The 21,498-nt window shown below is 48.3% G+C and overlaps 1 protein-coding gene across 1 annotated transcript in view; it reads right to left on the reverse strand.

The window, feature by feature from the left end:
- The window catches only part of REV3L (REV3 like, DNA directed polymerase zeta catalytic subunit), a 1,615,620-nt gene that overhangs the window by 787,219 nt on the left and 806,903 nt on the right, over window positions 1–21,498 (reverse strand). The window contains exon 11 of the mRNA XM_069607775.1: window positions 6,917–7,160. Coding sequence (XP_069463876.1) covers window positions 6,917–7,160 — 244 coding nt within the window. The remainder of the gene's footprint in view (window positions 1–6,916; window positions 7,161–21,498) is intronic.

Consider the following 21,498-nt stretch of genomic DNA (forward strand, 5'->3'; position numbering starts at 1 on the left):
CCCTAAGCCATGGGACACCCAAAATGATCTTTGTGGCGTCGTGATTAGATCAAACATGATATCTTCCCTGTCGGAGTCATGAAGTATCAGCGTTAAGGGAAGAGTTTGTTGTTTGATGGACCCGGATATCAGAAGGGCATCGTCCAGAGCCTGCACAGCTTCGGGTCCGGTTTTGTTTCACAGAGGAAAAATGATAGGCGTAGCAAGGGTGATCTCGATGTAGTTACCTGAGTCAATCACTAGTTGGACGGTGTGTTGGATATCAGGAGAGTGCGAGAGGAAAGCTTGGATCACCATAGGGGCTGTAGAACCAGGAGTCTGCAAGGTGTCTGAGGGCAACAAAACAGGGCTCATCCGTACCCGCTTCTCTAGGGATGAGCCTTCTGAAAACCCATAGGCCTCTTCAGCCTTTTGGGACATTCTTTGACAAAGTGACCGATCTGTCCACAGTAGAAGCAAGCATTGGATAGGCAGTGTTGTTCCCTTTCTGTAGAGGAAACCGGACCACGTACGCCTCCTATATGCATGGGTTCCCCAGATGTATCAGTTGATGGAGAAGCCACTGAAAAGGAGTAACTGGGTGTTTTGACGGTTTCAGACCTACGTTCAGATCTACGGGCGTCCACTTGGAGTGCTAAATCCACCAATTCAGGGTACTGGCTGGGAGTGTGGGTACCACAGCCAAATCATCTTTCATAGGGTCACAAAGGCTCCGATAAGAAACCACTGCCTGTTATTCTTTGGCCAAGCTGTTTCTACTGATCACTGATTCAAGCTTGTTATGTATTCAATCAAATTGGACATGCCTTGAACCAGATCTAGAAGTTTGAGATACCAGGTTTGTGCTTTACGCTGTGTGTCAAAGACTCGGGTCATTTCAGCTATTAGCTGTTCAAAATCATAAAGGAGGGGACTGTTGCTTTCTAATAAGGGGTTGGCCCAAGCAGCTGCTATGCTGCTTAAATCGGAGAGAGTGAAGGCGGCTTTTGTGGTAGATTTCGGGAACGCCCCTACGTCGACACAAGAAATGTAATTTACATTGGTTTATGAAAGTACGAAACTTCCGGGGGTCTCCTTGAAACCTTTTTGGGGCAGCCAAGGAAAAAGGGGTAGGAACGTAAACAGGATTGGGGACATTGGCTTGAGGAACAGGTTGGGCAGGTGGGTCCCCAAACTCAGGGTAGGCAGGTAAAGCATGGCGTACACTTTGGATAAGATCTAGGCGTTGGTGTATGGCAGTGGTGGCTGCAGAAATGTCTGCCCTTAACACAGTGATAGCCTGTACCTGGGCAGCTACTGGACGGTATCCATAGTCTAAGTGGTAATAATGGCTTCTCAGTCCGTCAAAACTTGAATACCACGTAGATTATAAATACCTCCGCCCCCAAGCAGCCGTCACAGAGATTAGAATATACTCGCTGACAGGTAATGGAGGCCACAGGTGGCTGGAACAGCACCGGGTCCCCAGGTAGCTGTAAAGAAAATACCACAATTACAGGCTAATCAACTGGTTAATGCAAGCAATGAAAACTAAAGAAATGACCACCTACTGAATCAGAAGCTGGAGACAGGCTCTATAAAAGGAGAGGATGTGATCCTCCCACAGTGCAGGAGGTGAAATCCCCTGCTAACGTGGTGCAAATATGTGCCAAAGAAAGTCCAGCACCTGCTGTAATGCCGCCAGAGATGGTGCTTGTGGCACGCAACACAGTTCCAAAGCGAGGTACAAGAAGGGAAATCCAAGGCAGTCCGTGAAACAGTTGAGTGATCAACAAAAGCGTGCAGATTTGCAAGGAAAGGAAAATCCGAGGCAGTCCTTCTGGGTTCGGTAAAACGTGGAATCCAAGAGAAATGCCAAAACCAAGTAGCGTGGAAAACGTAGTCCAGAAAAACGTAGCGTAGGTCCAACAATCCGCGGAAACCGTAGCAAGAAACAAGAAGAGCACCTCAAAGGTCTTGGCGCAGACCAGGAACACAGCTGAGAAGCAGTGACCACTGCGCAGAGTCCTTTTACCCTTGTTGCAGGAAACAAGACAAGTGACAGTTAATGTGTCACATGACTTGCAGCGATTGTTTGTTGCCGGTCAGCCATGCGCCATGACAACCTTCACTGCCTACGTAGCCGTAACCGCCGATGGTGCTGTTGTCTTGGACAGGAAGGCTCTCGAAGTTTGTTTACTACGTGCCGGGTGATTGGTGTTGCTTCCTTGAAACACCCGTGAGAGCGAAGGGGAATGCTTGTGCCGGGACGCATGGTGCGAACGTCCTTGATTCATGACAGGAGCTTTGGGGGTGCACATAGAGATGTCCAGAGCAAGCTTATGTCCCCTTCTCAAGTCCATTTTAACGTCTCCTTTGTTAGTTAACTTGCTGCTTCAATAACGCTAGACACTGGAAGAAATCCACAGGAACTCTTCATTATTTGCCGATTGACAAGACTTCAAGCCCTCTCCGAACTGCCTTTAGCTAGGGTTGGGTTTTTGGACAAAAAAGACTTAATAGGGGAAGAAACCACCTCTAGAACCTTCAACTAAGCTCATGCTACACTAACTAACCATTTTCCTCCCTTTCAGTGACTATACTATATGTGTTTGCAGAGTAAATATATTACTGTATGCACTGTTGAAAACCGCATGAGTGCGCAATAACCGATAATACAATAACATTGTCTTTCCCTTTCTAACATTGCTACAAATGTAACCGCGAACAAACACAAAAGTGAAAGTGCACTTTGAAGTGTATTATCAAGTATTCCTAAGTGTTGTAACGTAAACCTCTGAAGTATTTAAAGTGATTCTGGTGTAAATATAATCTATACTTTTTATATAATTACTAGTTGGGGTATCCGGCGTTGCCCGCGTCCTGATCCAGTGGCGTCTCATGTGCTCTGGAGGATGTTGCTCTTGTGCTCATGTCAGCAAGTCTTGCTTCAGTTTGCTCTAGCATCTCAATTGCCGTGGAGAAATCTGCTCCTGTCCTCTGGTCGGCAAGTGGTGCTGCTGTTTGTTGTTGTGTTTCAGAAGCTCTTGATTTTTGCTTTGCATCAGATGGAGCTTTTCCAAGTGACATTCGTTTTTTGTGAGGCATGTTTCCGTCACTCAATGGCTTCAGCATATTTGAGACAATGTCCAAGAAAGATTGATTGAGCTCTCATCTCGTGAAGGAACTTAAGTAAACTGTAACCTTGCCATTTTCCAACATTTAGAGTGGCGTGATAAAACAAATGTAATTTTTTTTATATTTCCTTTAAAAATGCTTTAACACTGTCAAACGGTATACAGTAATACATTTCAAAGGAATAACCAACACATCGAACATTTTGCTTCAGACACTTTTCTAAATTTTGCCTGCTTTTAGTACCCACTGTAGTGAATCGGGGTGTTAGGCAAGATTGTGTGAAGTACCCTTTGGGTGCACTACAGCAACCTTGGCCTCCTGGCAATAGGAACCCAACCTTTGGTATAAGTCTGTACTACACAGATTGGCAGTGTGGCTGAGCAGGCAGGCTTATCTCAAGAGGGGTCATTGTGAGCGTTAGTGTTGCAACAGAGTTTCACAGTGACAACTATTCAAATAAAAACTTAGACTCAAGGTTTTTTGATTAAACAATTATTCATTTATTTCATTATTTCACAGTCAGCTATATAAGCTTTCTTCAAAAGTAAGCAAAACATGTAACAATTAAAATATACTTCAAAAAACTCTTAGCTTCTCTAAATCATATGATACCCATTGAAGATGGCACATACACTTCCTACAAACTCAGGTGACTTAAATAGCTAGGACACTGTGGACATTGATTTATCACTGGTACATTTAGAGCAATACTGAGTTTTGTGCAAAGGTTAGATAAGGGAATAAAACAAAGGTTAACAACTAATTCATAAACAGGTTAGTACTTTTGAAACCTTCCAATGTCAAGTAAATTTACCCCTTTCCTGGGAGAAAGGTAAAGGCACAGAGTCAAAGGTAAGAAGAGTCTCTCAGGGAGCCAATGTTAGTTGAGCAAATTCTAGGGAAGCTGAAGCTCTTCTTTGCAGGCAAGTAAAAGTCTTGCACAATGTTTTTAGAAAAGTTTGTAGAAATAATATTCACTTGAAGGGCCACAAGCTGGGAGGCTTGTGAGGGGCAAAGCTGCGAGCAACTCTGCAAGGGCAGCCAAGACTGGTCTCAACTGAGAGCAAGTAAGACTACACAACAAGAGGTAAGTTCTCTTCGACTTTACAGTACCTTTGGTTAGAATAAATTGTTCCAGCTGGCTTCTGTTCCTGTACAGCTCTGCAGCTCCTTTTGTTCCTGAACCTCAGTCGTGAGGACAAAAGGGAGGATGTATGGGGACTCCAGCACTGCAATGGACAGGTCAGCGGCAGCAATGGGCAAACTTCAATTCAGCAGCACTTCAGTGTTTCAGCTCCTCGCGTCTGACAGAAAATAGCAACACTGCGGTTCTCAGATGCCACTTTAGAGTTTCCTTGCATCTGGGGTCCAGCACTCTGTTGAGGTGGCTCAGGCTTCGCCAGTCCTGCTTCAGGAAAGTCCGGAGGATCTTCCTGACGCTCGGGTCCGACTTAAAAGTGATCCACTCGATTTGGTGTTCTTCTCTCTGGCACTTTGGTTCCAACAGCAGCAGCAGTGGAAGTACAGCCAGCTCCGAGAGCATGTCCAAACGAGTTCACTTTGGAGTTGATTGATCCCACCAACTCAAGGGGAGAAGTCGTCATTGCAGGGCTTCTCTAGTTGAGATGAATTCAGAGCTTCAGCACAGCAGCAGGGCTTCACCGGGCAAACCAACAGTCCAGGAGTTGCAGTATGCATCTCTTCCAAGTTCTTATGCGGATTCCTTCGTCCAGTGGTTGACTCTGCCTTCCAAGCCAAAAGCCTCGCCTTTTAATGCGGTTTCTCCCATTCATTCCAGCCTAGCTGTCAATCACACAGCAGGGTGGCTGTCCTTGCCGGACAGCCAGCGGCCAATCACCTTTGGGTGCATTCCTGTAACCAAGGGGATTAAGCACAGAGTTTCAGGCACCTCCCTCACTTCCTGCCAGACATACTGGAGCCAGAGGCGGGCTTCACTTGTGAATCCCACCAAAGACAAAACGAACAAAGGGACCAAACCTGGTTTGGCGCGCAGAGTAAATCTCAAGAAGGACCTTTCCGACAAGAAATGGCAAAAAAAGAAGACCCGGGCCATTTTGACAAAATGGGCACCCATGGGTGCCTTACTTCAGCTGCGAACGCAGCCCACGGTAAAAACACACCATGGTAGTAAAAAGTAAACCACTTCCACCAGCCATTAATTGCAGAAAGGGCAACATAAAATTGCAACATGAAAAACTAGACAAAGTGGATACTAAGTAACCCCTCCAGCACCCTATGGTAAGATAGTGCGTGCTGCGTCTAGAAAGTTACAAAATGTAAGTAAAGTCCATTTCACTTCACTGCTCTTGGAAACAGTAGTTTTACCAAGAGAAGGTATTTAAACCTTTGGGAAATCTAAGACTCCCCTGTGCCACTGCACTGAAGGTGCTGTGTGTGACAATGCAAAGATGATGCCAAAGGCGTTCGTCAGACTCCAAAGTCAAAAGAAACAGAGTCCAGATCACAGAAAAATACGAGAGAGTGGCAAAAAGGTCTCTCTCTATCTCCAGGTTAGAAATTAAAAAAGACCTACAGTCCAGGAAAAGAGCTGGGGGTCTCTAAAGTAGAGAGGAATTAGCACATTTTTTGAGAGTTCTCCCTAACACGGGGTGAGCATCAGTAAATGAGGGTGTCTACGGAGTGAATTTTTTGCATCCAAACAGACTACAATCTTGACCCAGACAAATGAGGAATCCATGCAAAATTTGGTAGACGTGGGTTCAACAGAGTGGATTTGTATAGCCGGACAAACACACATACATACATTCAGCTTTATATATTAGATAATTTCTTAGTTGTGCCTGTCTAGCTAAGATTTAGTGTACTTACCTACAGCTCACATCTTCCTCTTAAGGAAAGCCTGACTACTCTGCCAAGATCCGGAGCTAGTGCAGACTGATACTAAGAGTTGGGGGATCTACAAACCACTTGGATAGCTTACTGCCAGTAGGACTTTAGAAATACTCCGCTAACAGAGACCGACAATATGAACTTGAGCATTACCAGACTCTTAATTTGTGTATCCTGTGTGATGAATGAGAAACTTAGATCTTACAAACGTGTTGCACACAGGATCATAATTATTTGGGATGAAATTCAAAATTATTTGTATATTAAAAGTAAAGCAAGATTTAATAGTAACATTAGTATTACTATCAAGCTTAGCACAGAAGCGATCTTGCTACAACAGAACAGGCTTTTTAGTTTACTCTAATGCTTAATGTTAAACTTCTTACACAAAGGGCCTCATAAGTGTGCCGGACTGGAAAGAGATGTTGGCAATTCCGTCTGGCATTTTTTTACAGACTGGCACGCTTAAGTTTGCCGGTTGGAATCAAGGATCTCCCGGCAGGCCTGACCTATCGGAAGTTAAGATCCCTACTGGCAAATAAACGCCTGAATCACCGGCATATCAACAGTGCCGGTGATTCGGGCAATCCCATCCCATGAAGGGAATGGGAACTTCCTGGCTCTCCGCTGCCTAAAATATCTATGCGGTGGCAGAGAAGGTATGCTGGCAAAATACCAGCGGGATACCGGCAAAACTCTAATGAGTGCCAAAGACTACATATTTAAACTGGAAGGACGAGTGTATGCTTTGACATATCAGTCTGCATTAATTGTGGAATACAAAATGTAAAACAATAGTAAACCTGCTCCACATGGATCAGTCCATGCTCTCGTAATGCAATTGTTGGAGCCATTTTATTTCTTATTTGAAAGAACACACCTTCCACTTAAAAAAAAAAAATCTAACATTTTGCAAGCGGAAACCTACTGTCTTTTGGCATCATCCTCTTGCAATTTGCTGTCCCATCTTTGTGACATTAGCATACTAAGCTCCAGCTCTTCCTCTGCAATCTGCGGTTCAATTTCCTCGTCATCGCTGTTCTGTAGATTGCTGCAGTTTTCAGAGAATCGGTGCTGCTGCGACAAATGCCTGGAACCATTCGCCTGAAACCCATCATCCTCCAATCCTGCCAACAAGTTTATTAAGGCTTGATCCTCCTGGCTGTTGTTCACTGCACAGTTAATGAAAACATAAGACAGCTTAATGTTAGTTTGCAATTGTTACTACTTCATTCACAGCAGAACCTTCACTTTCCTTCCATGTCAAATCCAGTACAGTTATTTACTTTGCATTTTGTGCCTTGTAATTTGTTCTCCATTTGTAATGTGTAAGTGAAACTTCAAGTACAAGTACGGGATGCAAATAATAGCAGCATTCAATGATCCTCTCTTAACAGAGATGGAATAAATTGAGAGCAAATTGATGTACAATGCGATTAAAGTCTTAGATTACATTTGGCACACAAATATAAATGTGGGGTGCCAACCACGATGAGGGGCTTCAAAATGTGTTTAGTCAAGGGGGGGACATTTTCATTTGTAAAGGCATAGGTTAGCACTAGTGTTTTGCCAGCAAAAACAAAAGTTAAAATAAGGAAATCAGAAATCAACGTGAACTGATGAGACTTGGAACTCCCTTCAAGCAGGAATACCCAAGGAAGAAAACGGGATTTCAAGAAATAAGGCCAAAGATAAGGGATATATGTGATTTCTTCGAAAACATTTCACCTAATAGAGATTTACTGAATCCATGTCATCGAAAAACGAAATGAAGTTTTTATACATTTCTTTTTATAATGCGGGAGACCCCCCCAAACCCCTCCTTCGGCCCTCCCTACCCTGATTTATACCCTTACCCTACACACCACCTACTATACATTAGACATATACCATTTCACCTACCTTTTTCGGTGAAATAAATTCGATGAAATCTAATTAGGGGAAATGGTATTCAATGAAATCTACGGTAACAAAAGATATGCGACACCATGAGGAAATATGGGTAATGTCAAAAATGGGAGGATAATATGATTTCTGATAGGGAGGACAATGATCAAAGAGAAAACATGCAAGGGTGGGGCGTAGCCAGGAGCCGCATGGAGCAGATATGATCTTGCGGCACTCCACACTAGACCCCTGTTAAATCCTGTACAAATCCTGGCATTCGCAAAATTGTGGGATGTAGTGGGCACCAGAAATCAGATGGTACACAGAGGAGGTCACAACGTTCAGTAGAGGATGTGGGCAAATGCAGTTTAAGGAGAACGTGGCTGTCATTTTGAAACGGCCACAATCATAACTGTGTGGACACCCGGAGATAACGCGGCATAAACTAATGGCCATTGGTGAGGAGCTAGCGAGGCAGACTAAGGAATCGGGATATGGTCGGAGGTGAAGATACGGCCACACAAATGTACGAAGTAGTATTGGTAGGACCCCTGTCCATGAAATAAGAGCGCTGCAGGGCAGGTCCACCAATCGGCAACAGAGGACCCGAATCATGTGGCTGCTTTAACAGAAACCCCCGCTTACGGAGAAGGGGATGAAAAACCTGCACTGTGTGGAAGCTGAAGCATCCAGGCTTACCCGAGCATGCAGTGGAGCAACGCGTGTCACTGCAGTTAACAGAGGCTTGGTGCCCTTGTGACAGTGCACTGGGCCTAGGTGAATGAAAGTGGTCCAACAAAATGTTAGACTAGGAGGAGAGGAAGCGCTTGGAATCCACTCAGGTGATTGTGCCCGAGATACCAGCTCCAAGTAAAGAGGATCCTTTGGTGTACACTGGTGGAAAATAGCAGAAGTGACATTGGTGAAGGGGCAACTTCAAAGAATGGATCAGTTTGTTGGCACGAAGAGCAAACAAGCTAGCACAACAAGAAGTCAGAGGAAACGACAGGAATTAGTTGTTACACAGGTCACAATGGAAAGCCTGCTCGCCGCCATATAGGAATCCAGATCATCCCAGGAAAATAAGTGCAGGCAGTGGGGATAGAGGTTTCGTTACTCAGGGCGGACCTATGGAAGGTCAGTGAGCCAGTCGCTGAAGCAGAAAAGAGACTGGCCACCCTGGAAGATACAATGCATCTCCAATCTAAAATCAAAGGGCATGCTGTGGCCAGGAGAGCACTCAAAGACAGGGCTGAAGACATAGAAGGGCACTCTCGAAGATGTAATGTGAGGGTGTAGGTTTGATAGAAGAATAAGAGGGCCCCAGTGCAGAACTCTTTCTTGAAAAATGTACTGATACCATTCAGGCAAAAGGACTTTCCAAGCTGTTCATGGTGTAAAGAACATATGGTTCCTGGTAGGAGACCACCTCCATGAGTATTGCATAGAGCGATAGTGCCTACATTCTTGAATTTCAGAGAAAGAAATGCTGTTTTGCAAGACGCAAGGTGACAGGCAGACTCTATGAGATCGGAGAGGCTCAAATGAGGATTTTCCCCAGACTTCACACAAGATGTGCTGAAACAGCAGAAATCGTTTCATGCTTTGAGGAGGAGGCTAAGTCAGTTGGGCTACAAGTACATGATGCTTTTCCCTGCAAAGCTGAACCAGCAAAGGACGTATAGGACTGGCTGGATAACTGGCCCCTAAAAGGCACAGAACGCAAGGGGGCTCAGGCAAGCATAATTCAAGTGCCAAAGTCATTTCGACTGTGCAACTGGGTCCGAGTTGGAATACTCCAGGTCCATTCAAATGAGGGGACTCTAGCAGTCGAGACAAAGTGCGGGTGAGAGGGGACAGCAGTCTGTCCACGGAGGAGCGGGTGCTTGAATGTAGCTGGTTGAATGTGAAGTTCATAAAAGGAATGGGGTGATGGCACTTGAAGGGTAGTGGCACCTAACAAGAGACCAATATGACAAATTAATTTGAATAAAAAGGGATTGGTAATGGGAAATTGAATGAAAGTATGTGTGCAAAATGTGCACCCGATGATTGAGGGATAATATAGTAAAAGAGGTACCAATTGATTAAATGACGAGGAAGAGGAGCATAGGAAGTCTAAAACTTTGGGGTGTGAGGGATAAGAGGCCAGGCACGATCACTACAGATGTTGGTTTCCTTACTGTTGTGTTGAGCTCTGTATTGAAGTGGTGGACGGGGCAGGATAGAGTGGACCCAACTTCTAAGCCAAAGTTTACATGTTATGTTGGAAGTTACTGTTTGGCTAAAGTTGGGGTATGGGAGCGCTGGGTTGTGGATCTGTTCAATGGAGAGCTACAGGAGTTTAATACACAGTGCGTTAGGATGGCAAAGTATTGAGTCTTTATTGAAGTCACTAGACATTATCACACATCAATAAGTGAAATGGCAGATAACTTGAAAATAATCAGTTGGAATATAGGAGGCATGAATAGGGTAGTTAAAATAACCATAACACACTCATTCGTTAAGACATGGCGCTGCAAATGACATTCTCTAGGAGACGTACAAGTAAGAAAATGGGAGGTGGAAAGATTAAATCAGAGGTGGAAGGGTCAGGTTTCTCAACATATGCAACCGGGGTTCTGATATGGGTGAGGGATCCAGCAATTTGCAATGAAACATATACTGGAAGATGAGGGTTGATATATGGGGGTGACGGGTAAACCTTCCAGAAGAGAATTACTAATATTGGGCACACATGCACCTCATGTGGATCAAGCAGGCTATTTCATGAAGATGGGATAACTCGCAGCAAGATACCAAGATAACTGGATAATATGGGTAGGAGATTTCAACTGTGTACTGGACAGAATTGGATACAGAGCCAGAGTGCGGGTCTGCAGGACAGGCGCTGCCGCTGGTACAACGCAAACCCTATCAACATGATTGCGAACGTAAATGAACAGCAGATGCCTGCGCCACTGACCGCTACAACGTAGGGGCTACCGGAGGCAGAGGATTGCCTCACCGGCACCCACTTGGAAACATGCAAGGGCTTATAGGACACCCCGCTTGTTTGCCCTGGAGTCATCAGCAAGTTAATCCTGAGAGTGGCAGGATGAAAAGTTCACTAGAAACTGCCTTGATCCAGAGGGGGATATGGGGGTAAGGGGTAATACTACGGGGAGTTGGGAGTGGACAAGGGGGGAGGGGCCGTTGGGGTTGGACATGCGCGCAATTAGCTTGGGAGGCAGAGTTCACAGAATATGGGGAATGGGAAATTGGTGCATTGCTCTCAGGTGCTATAGTCATCCATCTTCAAGTGCCTTACACTTATTGTGAGGGGGTTAAACTCTCCTGCCAAACCGTAGGAAAGTTGACCAGTTCTTCTATCACGCGCAGCCAGATATAATAGCCCTACAAGAGACCCCATCTAGAAACAGGACAGGTACAAGTACAGGCTGAACCACTAGCCCCACAATACCAGGTGAATGCCTAGGGGAGGGTAGCTGGGGTCCTCATTGCATTACGGGCGGGCCTGTCTTCCTGGGTCCTAGACTCACGATCAGACAGGGAATGCTCGTAGCCAAGATAGATCACCTGGCTCTGAAAGAAACCTGGATGTCGCTCCGGGGGACAGAGAAGGGCTACACCTATTATTCGTATGTGCATAAATCCTTCTCCCCATAAACTATGTATGGTCATTAGTAATATTACTGGGTAGAATTAAAGAGGTGGACATTGCCAGTATATCATTATCAGACCAGGCCCCACTCACTAGAATGATTGACCTGCCGCTTGAGAGGCGGGGGCTTTGGAATTTGGTGTTCCCTCTAGAATTGCTGACCGACGCAGTGCTCTGCACAGAGATGGAAAGTAAAATGAGTGACTTTCGCATCCAATTACTTCCCGGAGATATCAGATAACTGCCAATGGGATGCCTTTAAGGCGGCTTTCAGGGGTGGGGTTAATAGCAATGCGCGCATTGCGGCGGAAGCAAATAAGAGCCTTAGAGGCAGACCTAGAGCAGGAACTGCAAGAGGCAATGCAGAGGATGGAGGTTAAGCTGCGCAAGGTGTTAAGATTTCAATATTTCTGATAAATCTTCGTGACCTGTGGTCAACTCCAGACATGTTTGCTTGGACTTGGGGATTATTTCTCCTTGTCCTTAGGTGAAGGGGAATCTTTTTTCCCCCCTCACCTAGCCTTTTACTCGTTTTATGGGTGACCTTTTTATGTCTCTCCATAGTGTATGATTAGAGTTATAGTTTCCTATAACTTTTTGGCTTAGGCCAGGTTTCCCCTTAAGGGTTCCGTCCTAATTTCTCTATAATGTACTTGGGTTAACTACTGTTCGTAAGGGATAAAGAGGAATGTTCATCCCCCTTTACATTTTATATAGCAAGCCAGCACACCCCACCTTATGTGGAGTGCTGGGGGATACAATGTATCCCCTTGCTTACTTACCTGTAGCATTTTTGTTACAATTGCAAGTTTACTTGAACAGCTGGCGGCAGTGGTTTTACCTTACTGACTTTTTAGTCTTATTACTTGCAGGCTGTTAAATCAGCCTCAGTAATGCACAGAAGGGGCACATTTTGCTAAAATGGTGTTCTTTTTTTGTCATTTCTCGTTTGCTTGCAGTTTGAAGTCTTCCCCTGCAATTCTAGGTGGGAACGACACAGTGGGTATTTTGTCTTCAGTGAGAATCCTTTGTATTCCACGGCCAGGCTCCAGAGTGTCTAAGAGGGCAGGAAGCGAGGGTGGGGTCCAAAACTCTGCAGCCCTTTGTCTTTCACCTTGCCCGAAAGGACTCAGTCTCAATGTGGGGCTGGCTGTCCTAATCGGAGAGCCAGACCGCCCCTTTCTGCAAACTACAGGAAAAGATTGCAGACATTGTGCTGGAGTGCCTGATAAATACCCCGAACCTGGAACCTTCTGACAAGTCGACCACTGGAACTGAATCCGACGAGGAAGATGAAGAAAGGACGTCTGTAGTGATTTCCAGCGACCAGAGAGCTGCTGTGTAACCGGAGCCTGATGTAACCCCTTCTTCCAATCAATCAGCGGGTCACGAAAATAATGACTCCTACCCAGAGGCTGGTGAGATCCGCTAGTCTCAAGAAGAGGTCATTTTAAGCTATCCCTCAACTTGCTGCGAACTTGCTGGGCTGCAAACCACCAATACACTGGGACCTGGAGCCTGAGCGCGGTGCATGCTCTTCCAAAGTCCGAATCCATCCAAAACTTTGGTGGACTCCTGCTGGATCTCCAGAGGCACGATACGAATCCCCAAGTACCCTCACCAGAGTGCAGGAGCCAGAGAGTGCAGAGAATCTGACCCATGATATTCATTGTTCATCTGGCTGCTGTAAAAGGCACCAAATCCACAGAGCCGCGAGACTCAGTGAAAAAACCTTTGCTGGAAGCCTCCTCTGACGGCTGCTACTACAAGTTCTTGTCCAGTGCCTTAGTCACCAATCCAAGAACCCAGGGACCAGGGTCCTGTGCTGCTGCATCCAGAAGGCATACACTCCGAAGCTCTTCTTTTCCCCCCAAGGTACGGTGTAGGCTTGGGCAATACTTAACCTTACATCTGGCAACTGAACCCTATCTCAACCTGCATACAGCTGGCACATATGCCACTACGGTCCCTGTTCTGCCTCTCAGAGAACTCATGCAATAGACTAGGGAAGGACTGGATACAAAATGGATTCTGCCTTGAAAGTATAACAAATGTAAAAGTAATTACTTGCTAAAGAAGTTAGTGTGGTAACTATCTCTGTGAAAGAAGAATTTACAAAGTGTAATTAAGTTTATGATGACCTTTGAGTTGCATTCTGCCCCTCTATAAAGTGTATACATTGCTTTACTAACTATGAATGGTGTCTCCCCCTTCTAACAAGTAATACGTGTTGGTACTATGTTATCATTGCTTAACTGAATGAGTGTAAAAGCTTACCAATAGGGTTTACCTGCCTTGAATAACATTGTGTCATTCTGAAAGTGTATCATAGGGTTTTGCCTTCCCTGGTCTGCTTTATACAGATCTAAAACAGTCTTGTAGTTAATACTCACCTTTGAGTTGCTAGTAGCTTCTTTTAAAAGTATATAGGCAATACTCACCTTGAATAGCTGCTGCTTTTCTAAACTTGTACGTCTACCTCCACGTAGCAGCCCTGCAGATGTCCAGCAGGGGCCCACCAGATAGGAATGCCATGGTAGCAGCGATCGCTCTGGTTGAATAGGCTTTCGGACGGCCGGGCAACAGTCGGTTTGCCAACCGGTGACAGTGCATGATGCAGCCGGAGAGCCATCTGGAAATGGAAGCCTTCGAGAGGGCCTTCCCTTGGTTCACAGGTCCAAAGTCCACAAACAGCTGTGATTTCTTCCGAAAACTCTTTGTGCGGTCCACGTAGAACTTCAGCGCTCTAGCTACATCCAGCGAGTGCAAAGTCCTCTCGGCCGGCGACGGGAAGAAAACTGCTAACACCAAGGGCTCGTTGAGGTGGAAGTCTGACGGCACCTTGGGCATGAAGGAGGGGTGCGTCCTCAGCACCACCCTCGTCGCCTGGAAAGTCAAGTACGGAGGCTTGCAGGAGAGGGCCTGGATTTCTCCCACTCGTTGTGCGGAGGTGATGGCCACAAGAAACACGGTCTTCCACGATAAGTACTTCAACTGGGCCGAATGCAGAGGCTCGAATAGCGGCCCCATGAGCCTGCTCAGCACCACGTCGAGCTCCCACGCCGGGGCTGGAGCCTTCACCGGCGGTAATGAACGGAACAGTCCTCTCAAACTCCTTCACCAGGCGATGGGATCACAGAGATGATCGCCCAGGAGTTCTGGTGTAGCGGGAAATCGCCGCTAGATGTATCTTGATGGAGGCATGTCCGTAGCACTTGAGAGTTGAGGATGCCCTGGCCTTTGCAAGCACCTCCTTGCAGTCCGCTGTCATATCATACCCTCCAAACTCTAATGCTGCAGGAGCCAGGCCTGCAAGTTCAGCGACCCCGGGTCGTGATGGAGGATGGCGCCTCCTTCTCTGGAGAGAAGATCCGCGTCCGTCGACAGTTTGACTGGGGAGACGATGACAAGTCCGGGAACCAGATCTGCCAAGGCCACGCCGGTGAGACGAAGATCTTCATGCACCGGGACCTCTTGAGTTGGTTGATGAGTCACAGCAGCAATGGCAACGGGGGAACGCATACAGGAAAAGGCCGTCCCAGGGGAACGAGAAAGCATCGTCCATGCTCGTCGGCTGGGGAAACCTGCTGGTGAACCTCTGGCACTTGGAGTACGTTGCCGTTGTGAACAGGTCGATCTGGGGTTTGCCCCATCGTTGGAAGAGTCGATCCACTTGATCCTGGCGCAGCTCCCACTTGTGGTAAGAGCGCAGCTCCCTGCTGAGTGATTCGGCGATGGTGTCCTTTATTCCTGCCAGATGGAAGGGCACCAGAAACATCCCCTGGGCGATGGCCCAGTGCCACAGATCCTGGGCCTCCTTGATAGGGCTGGGGATCTGGTGCCTCCCTGCTTCCGGATGTAGAACATCGTGGTGGTGTTGTCGGTGAAGACCCTCACCACCTTGCCCTTGAGGGACGGAAGGAACAACCTGAGAGGCCAGAACACGGCTCGGAGCTCCAGGATGTTGATGTGGAGTGACCTCTCCTCCGGTAGCCAAAGGCATCTTGCGGTGTGCGCTCCTCATCCCTCCAGGGAGGCGTGCGTCGTCACCGTCTCCTGATGTGCCAGGGTCGGAAAGTCTGTGCCCGCTGCGAGATGCATGCGGGAGCCTCACCACCGAATCGCTTGGCGGAAGGCCACGTTGAGCGGGATCCTGTCTTCGAAGCTGCCCACCGCTTCCATCAAACGGGTGTCGAGGAACTCTTGTAGATGACGCATCTGCAGCCTGCACAGGCGCACCAGGCAGATGCATGAGGACATCATGCCGAAGAGGGACTTTATGGATCTCACCCTGGCCACGTCAGTGGCCAGCAGGCGTTGCACCTTCCCCAAGATGGCCTTCATCCTCTCCTCCGACGGAGAAGCCAATAGCGCCACTGTATCCAGCTTGGCTCCCAGAAACAGTGCGACCTGTGACGGAACCAGGCGGGATTTCGAGTAGTTGATGGTGAATCCCAGATCTGTGAGCAGTTGGACGGTCTTCGCTGTGTGCCCGACGGCGAGTTCTCTTGTCCTTGCACGGATGAGCCAATCGTCCAGGTAGTGGTAAATGTGGATCCCCTGCAGGCGCAGCCGCGCCACCACCGGCCTCACCAACCTCAAACACACCAACATGACTGCCTCAGCCGCTGCCTACACCGGCAAGCTCATTAGGGCCAGCAGACCATTCCTATCTCACAACAGCTGCCTCACCCTCGCCAGGGCCCTCATACAATCCAAACTGGATTATTGCAACAGCCTGTACCTAGGTGCTAATCAATCCATACTCAAGCTGCAGGTAATACAAAATAACACTCTGCGCGCAGCCCTCAACATTCCTAGACGAGAGCATATCTCCGACACCAGGAAAGCCTGCAAATGGCCATCCATACGCCAAAAAATTGATTTAAAAACCATCTGCCTCACATACAAATCCCTCAATCATCTAGCACCACCATATCTAGCTAGCAAATTCACCATGAAACCTGCTACCAGATCCACCATATCCTCCAACACTCTATGCTTGACAGTGCCCAGATTCCACCTAAGAAGAGCTGGAGGGGCAAGCTTCACAGTACTTGCCCCCCCCCCCCAACTCTGGAACACCCTACCTCTCAACATCAAAACTATCGAATCCTTCCAGACCTTCAGGAAGCAGGTCATCAGCTTGCTCCTAAACAAAGAGTAGCCCCACTAACACCAGACCTTACACCCCGTGCAGTAACTGGTTTAGGCATTGTATTTATATTGTAAATTGTATATTGTGCGTATTGTATGTGCACTGTACATTGATAACTGCATTTATATGTATGTATTATAAGTTTGTACGAAGTATGTAACACAAAGATACTTCTCAAACGCTCTAACCGTATTCTTAAGCGCCCTTCTACCCCTGGATTTGGAGCGCTATACAAATAAAATAAACAAACATAAACAAAACAAACTGGTGCTAGGCACTTGGTGAATACCCGGGGCACCGACTTCAAACAGAATTAAAGGGCCTTGAACTGGTAGTGCCGCCCCTGGACCACGAATCTGAGAAACTTTCAGTGTCTATTTTAGAATGGGGATGTGAAAGTAAGCATCCTCCAAATCCAACGACGACAGGAAGTCGCCCTCCCCCAGCTGTCCCAGCATGTGCTGGAGGGTGACCATCCGGAACTTTTGGGTCTTGATGTATCTGTTTAACCGACGCAGGTCCAGGATGGGTCGCCAACCGCCTGTCTTCTTTCTGACGAGGAAGTATCGCGAGTACACCGGAGCCCCGAAGCCACTTTGGGACATGCTCAATGGCTCCTTTCTTCAGCATCGCCCTTACTTCCAACAGCAGTTTAGGGACGTAGTTCTCCTTCCTGGCCACGGGAGGAACGCGGGGGCACTTTAGAAATTTGAGAGTGTGCCCTTGGTCCAGGGCATCCAGCACCCAACCGTCGGTGGAGATGGACTCCCACACGCTGACTAACTTCGCCAGTCGGCCTCCCACTGGGGTACTCGGGTGGGGGCCCGATGCTACGGCCGTTTCAGTCCTGCTTGGCAGCGGACTTGCAGCCATGACCTCCTTGGCGACGACGAGATCCTACCGACTTAACTCGTCCTCTATAGGCCTCTTGTGACGAGGAGCGAGCCACCTGGCGGTACGTCGAGGAGCCACCGCCGAATCCTTTGGAGGCACCTTGCTTGCCTCCGGAGTTCCAAAAGGGTGGCTGTCGTTACTGCAAAACTCCCAAGGCCCGAGCCATCTCCGTGTCTGTCTTGATGGCCTGCAGAGATTCGTCTACTGTCTTTCCAAACAGGTTGTTCCCGTCGAAGGGCATGTCCAAAACTTTGGTTTGCACGGCCTGACTGAAATCAGTCGCTTTGAGCCACCCCCGTCACCAAAGTCAAACACCGTTGCACAACTGGCAGAAACCGGTGTCAGCAATGTCCGTGGCCACCGTTATGGCGTGGTCCGACGCCACCTCACCTTCCTGCAAGATCTCCAGGGCCTCAGCCCTCTTGTCGTCCAGGAGGAAGTCCAGCAGGGGAGCGATGATCTTAAACCACAACTCCCTGTCGTAGCGGGCCACAATCACTAGGGCGTTGGCCGCCTTAATTGTCGTCGCCGCCAACGAGATGACTCGTCGTCCCCTGGCGTCCAGTTTCTTCCCCTCACGGTCCGGTGGGGATGTCTATGTTGAAGCCGTCGCGCCCAAGCTTTCTTCTTGGCCGCCGCCGAGATGACCGAATCCGGGGTCGGCTGCACCCTAAGGCACAAATGGGCGGAATCTGGGACCCGGTACTTCTTCTCGTACCAGTCCCTCTTGGTGGGCGTCGTGGACGGGTTCTTCAGGAGAGACAGCCCTTCGTCCCAGATGTCAAGTAACGTGGCCGAGAGGACCGTCTTCCTCTTGGCCTCACACCATTGATAGAGGAAGCCTTCCTTCTTCTGTTCTTCGGGTCAGGGCTGGAAGAGCTTGGATGCCCTGGCAATCATGGCGTGGAAAGAGACAATTTCCTCTGGCGGGGAGGCCCGAGGGAGTGGTGATGGCAGGCCCATCCTGTCGTCACCACCGTCGTCATCTGTCTCGTGGCCATATCTGTTCCCATTTCCTCCCTAGGATCAGGGGAAGGCGATGAAGGCTGAGAGGGCCGCAAAGGTTGGAAGGGCGGGGGTGGATGAACTCTCCTGGAGGGCTTCCCGACGGTCCAGGTTCTGCTGGGTTGTCCGTCGGGAGTAAGGGTAAACTCATCCTTATCTCCATACATAAGGCTTGGATTGCTATCAAGATGGCCCCAGAGTTGTCCTGAGGCTCGGGCACCGGCTGCCACGGGCGCGACGGTTGGGGGGGGTGGAGTCCTCCTCTTCCTCCTCCATGGGCTTGTCGGTGCCACCGTTGCTCTCTTCATCCGCTTCGTCGGGATTCCTCCCATGGGAACCGGCCTCCTCAAACCTCTTGTTGAGGACCTTCAGGACTCCAACCAGCTCCCCTTCAGGCTGAATCCGTGTCGGTGACGGCCACCACCCCCCCCTCTTTTTTCCCCGGGCTTCTCACGGGGGTCTTATCGATTGACTAAAAAGAGGATTCCCTCCGCGGTGGCAGGGAAACTCTGGGCCCCGAGGTCGCCTCCACAGGCTTCGCCAGGGTCGCCACAACTCCCTCGATAGAGGCCTTAGCCGGGTGCATCAAGCCCTTCACCACCTTGGGCGCGCTTGAGGCCTTCACCTTGGGGAGGGGGTGGTGGGGGGGGGCGTCACTGCCCCGCACCCCCTCGGCTGACTCCTTCGAGATCGACCAGGACCTCTCCAGAAGCTTACCCGGGTTCTCGGATTTACTCTTCCCCGAGCCAGAGCGTTGGCTCGTGGTTGATGGTGTCGGTGAAAGTGCGCCCTGCCTGGCAGCCAAGGAGTCCGTCCCTTCGGCGCTCCCTGTGCCCACGGACTCACGGTGCTTTGCCTTCTGTTGGACCCCTGTTGCCGGAGCGCCCTCACAGGACTTAGAAGACCGCTCAGACTTCTTCTCCCCTGCTGGGCCCTTCTCCAGCCAGCTGGCGAGGCGGATCCGACAATCCCTCATAGTCCATTCCGACAAGTTCTTGCAAAACGCACAGTCCTTCTCCACATGCGTTTTGTCTTCGTGAAGGCAATAGAGACATCTCAAATGCTCATCCTCCTTGAAAACATTCTGTAATCCGCATCCAGGGCAGTTCCTGAACAGCTTGGGTCCGTGCGTCGAGCTTCCCTTGTCCTGGGCCATGTTCACGAGGTAGGCCTGGAATCCTCCAAGAAGCTTAACTAGACAAAACTTTGCCCTTGAGGGGTGTAGAAAATTCCGAAACGGGTCCCTGTTGATCGGAAGTAGAAACAGTGGAGCTTGAGGCTCGATTAACCGAAAAAATGAGATTAAACTCTTTGAAAAAATGCAAAACGCAGTAAAAGCTCCAGAGCTATAGAACGAGGACTCCCAACACTTGAACGTGCAGTAAAAATCTGAGGATGGCTGCCAAGGGAGGGGCTTAGGGAGTCATTGGCTGGGGGCAGTATGACCCAGAGACCAGTGATTGGTTACTACTAAGAAAGACAGATCAGAAACAAAACTGATACAGATTTTTTCTTTACCGAGGATTCCCAGCCTGACGACGGGGAATATTCATTATTCATGAGCATGTGAATCCATGCCAGACTCCATGCTGGAGAAAGTTATGTACCAATATGTCAACTACTTATCTTGAAATACATTGGGCCTCATTACGACCCTGGCGGAATGGGTTTAACAGCACCGTTAAAGGTGCCAGTGCCGTTAAACCCATTCTGCCCTGTTACAAGGTTCCCTTGCGGGACCCGCTCTGGACGTCTGGTCAGACCAGACGTCCTTTGCGGGTCCCGCAAGGGGACCAGGGAGTTAACAACGGGCCCGTTGTTCGCTCCCTCCCCATTTCCATTGAGCACTATGGGGACTCGAATGGGAATGGGTACATTGAATGAGGAATTACTGGGTCCTCCAAGGTTGGAATGGCCCGGTAATTCTTCATTCAAGGAACCAGGACCCGAGTTTGGAGGTGGCTACCTCCAAACTCGTAATGAGGCCCACTGTGTCTTTCTTAAAGTTTAATAGGGGTTTGCTTTCCCGGATTTGCTTAGTGCATTCTAAAATAGACACTGAGTGTTCATACTTATCATTGAGTAGGTTGAGGCCCCTCCAGAAAGTATACGAGTTGCTTTACTAGTTCTGTACTGAGTTCTAAAAAGTAATGTTGCAAGGTGTATACTTGTAACAGGGTTGGTTTATTTTGTGATTTAAGAGCTGTGTGTCACTGCATTTCTAACAGGCTCCATTGCCCATGAATTACTGATTGTATTAAAAAAGTATATCTAATCTGGTCTTCTGCCCCAAGAAGAACAAGTTACTTACCCCATGTAACTTTCTTTCGGCTGGATGTTCCTCCCATGTATTCCTTATCTTTGATATTTCTAATATCCCAGCTTTGCTGTTTTGGAATTATTTTTCAGCAGGGGGGTGCTGTGTGTTGATGTCTGTCGAGTCGATGTCCCTCGGAGGCCTCTGTCTCGACGTCAACGTCTCTGCAGGTATACGTAGCACGTGCAGCGCCCATTGGCCTCAGTTTTGTTTTTACGAATGGAGAAATACTTGTGTTCGAAGGTTACTCCCCCTGAGAGAGCGTAGGCTGCAACAGCAAGGCAAATTCTACTGTAGGGTAGGTTGGGAGGGGCGATAAGGAATACATGGGAGGAACATCCAGTCGAAAGAACGTTACCAGGGGTAAGTAACTTGTTCTTCGAATGGATTGTGGTCTCCCACGTATTCCTTATCTTTGATACACTCCCAAAGCAGTTTACGTGACTTGGAGGTAGGAGTAGAAATTAGTATGGCAGGAGAATGTAATGGTTGTGTAGGCACTGAGTGCAATACTGCTTTTCCAAAAGCGGAATCTTGGCCCGAGGAGGAGTCTAAACTGTAATGTTAAGTAAAGGTGTGCAC

This window comes from Ambystoma mexicanum, chromosome 4q, assembly GCF_040938575.1.
Source record: "Ambystoma mexicanum isolate Mex_15411 chromosome 4q, UKY_AmexF1_1, whole genome shotgun sequence".
NCBI classification, from domain to species: Eukaryota; Metazoa; Chordata; class Amphibia; order Caudata; family Ambystomatidae; genus Ambystoma; species Ambystoma mexicanum.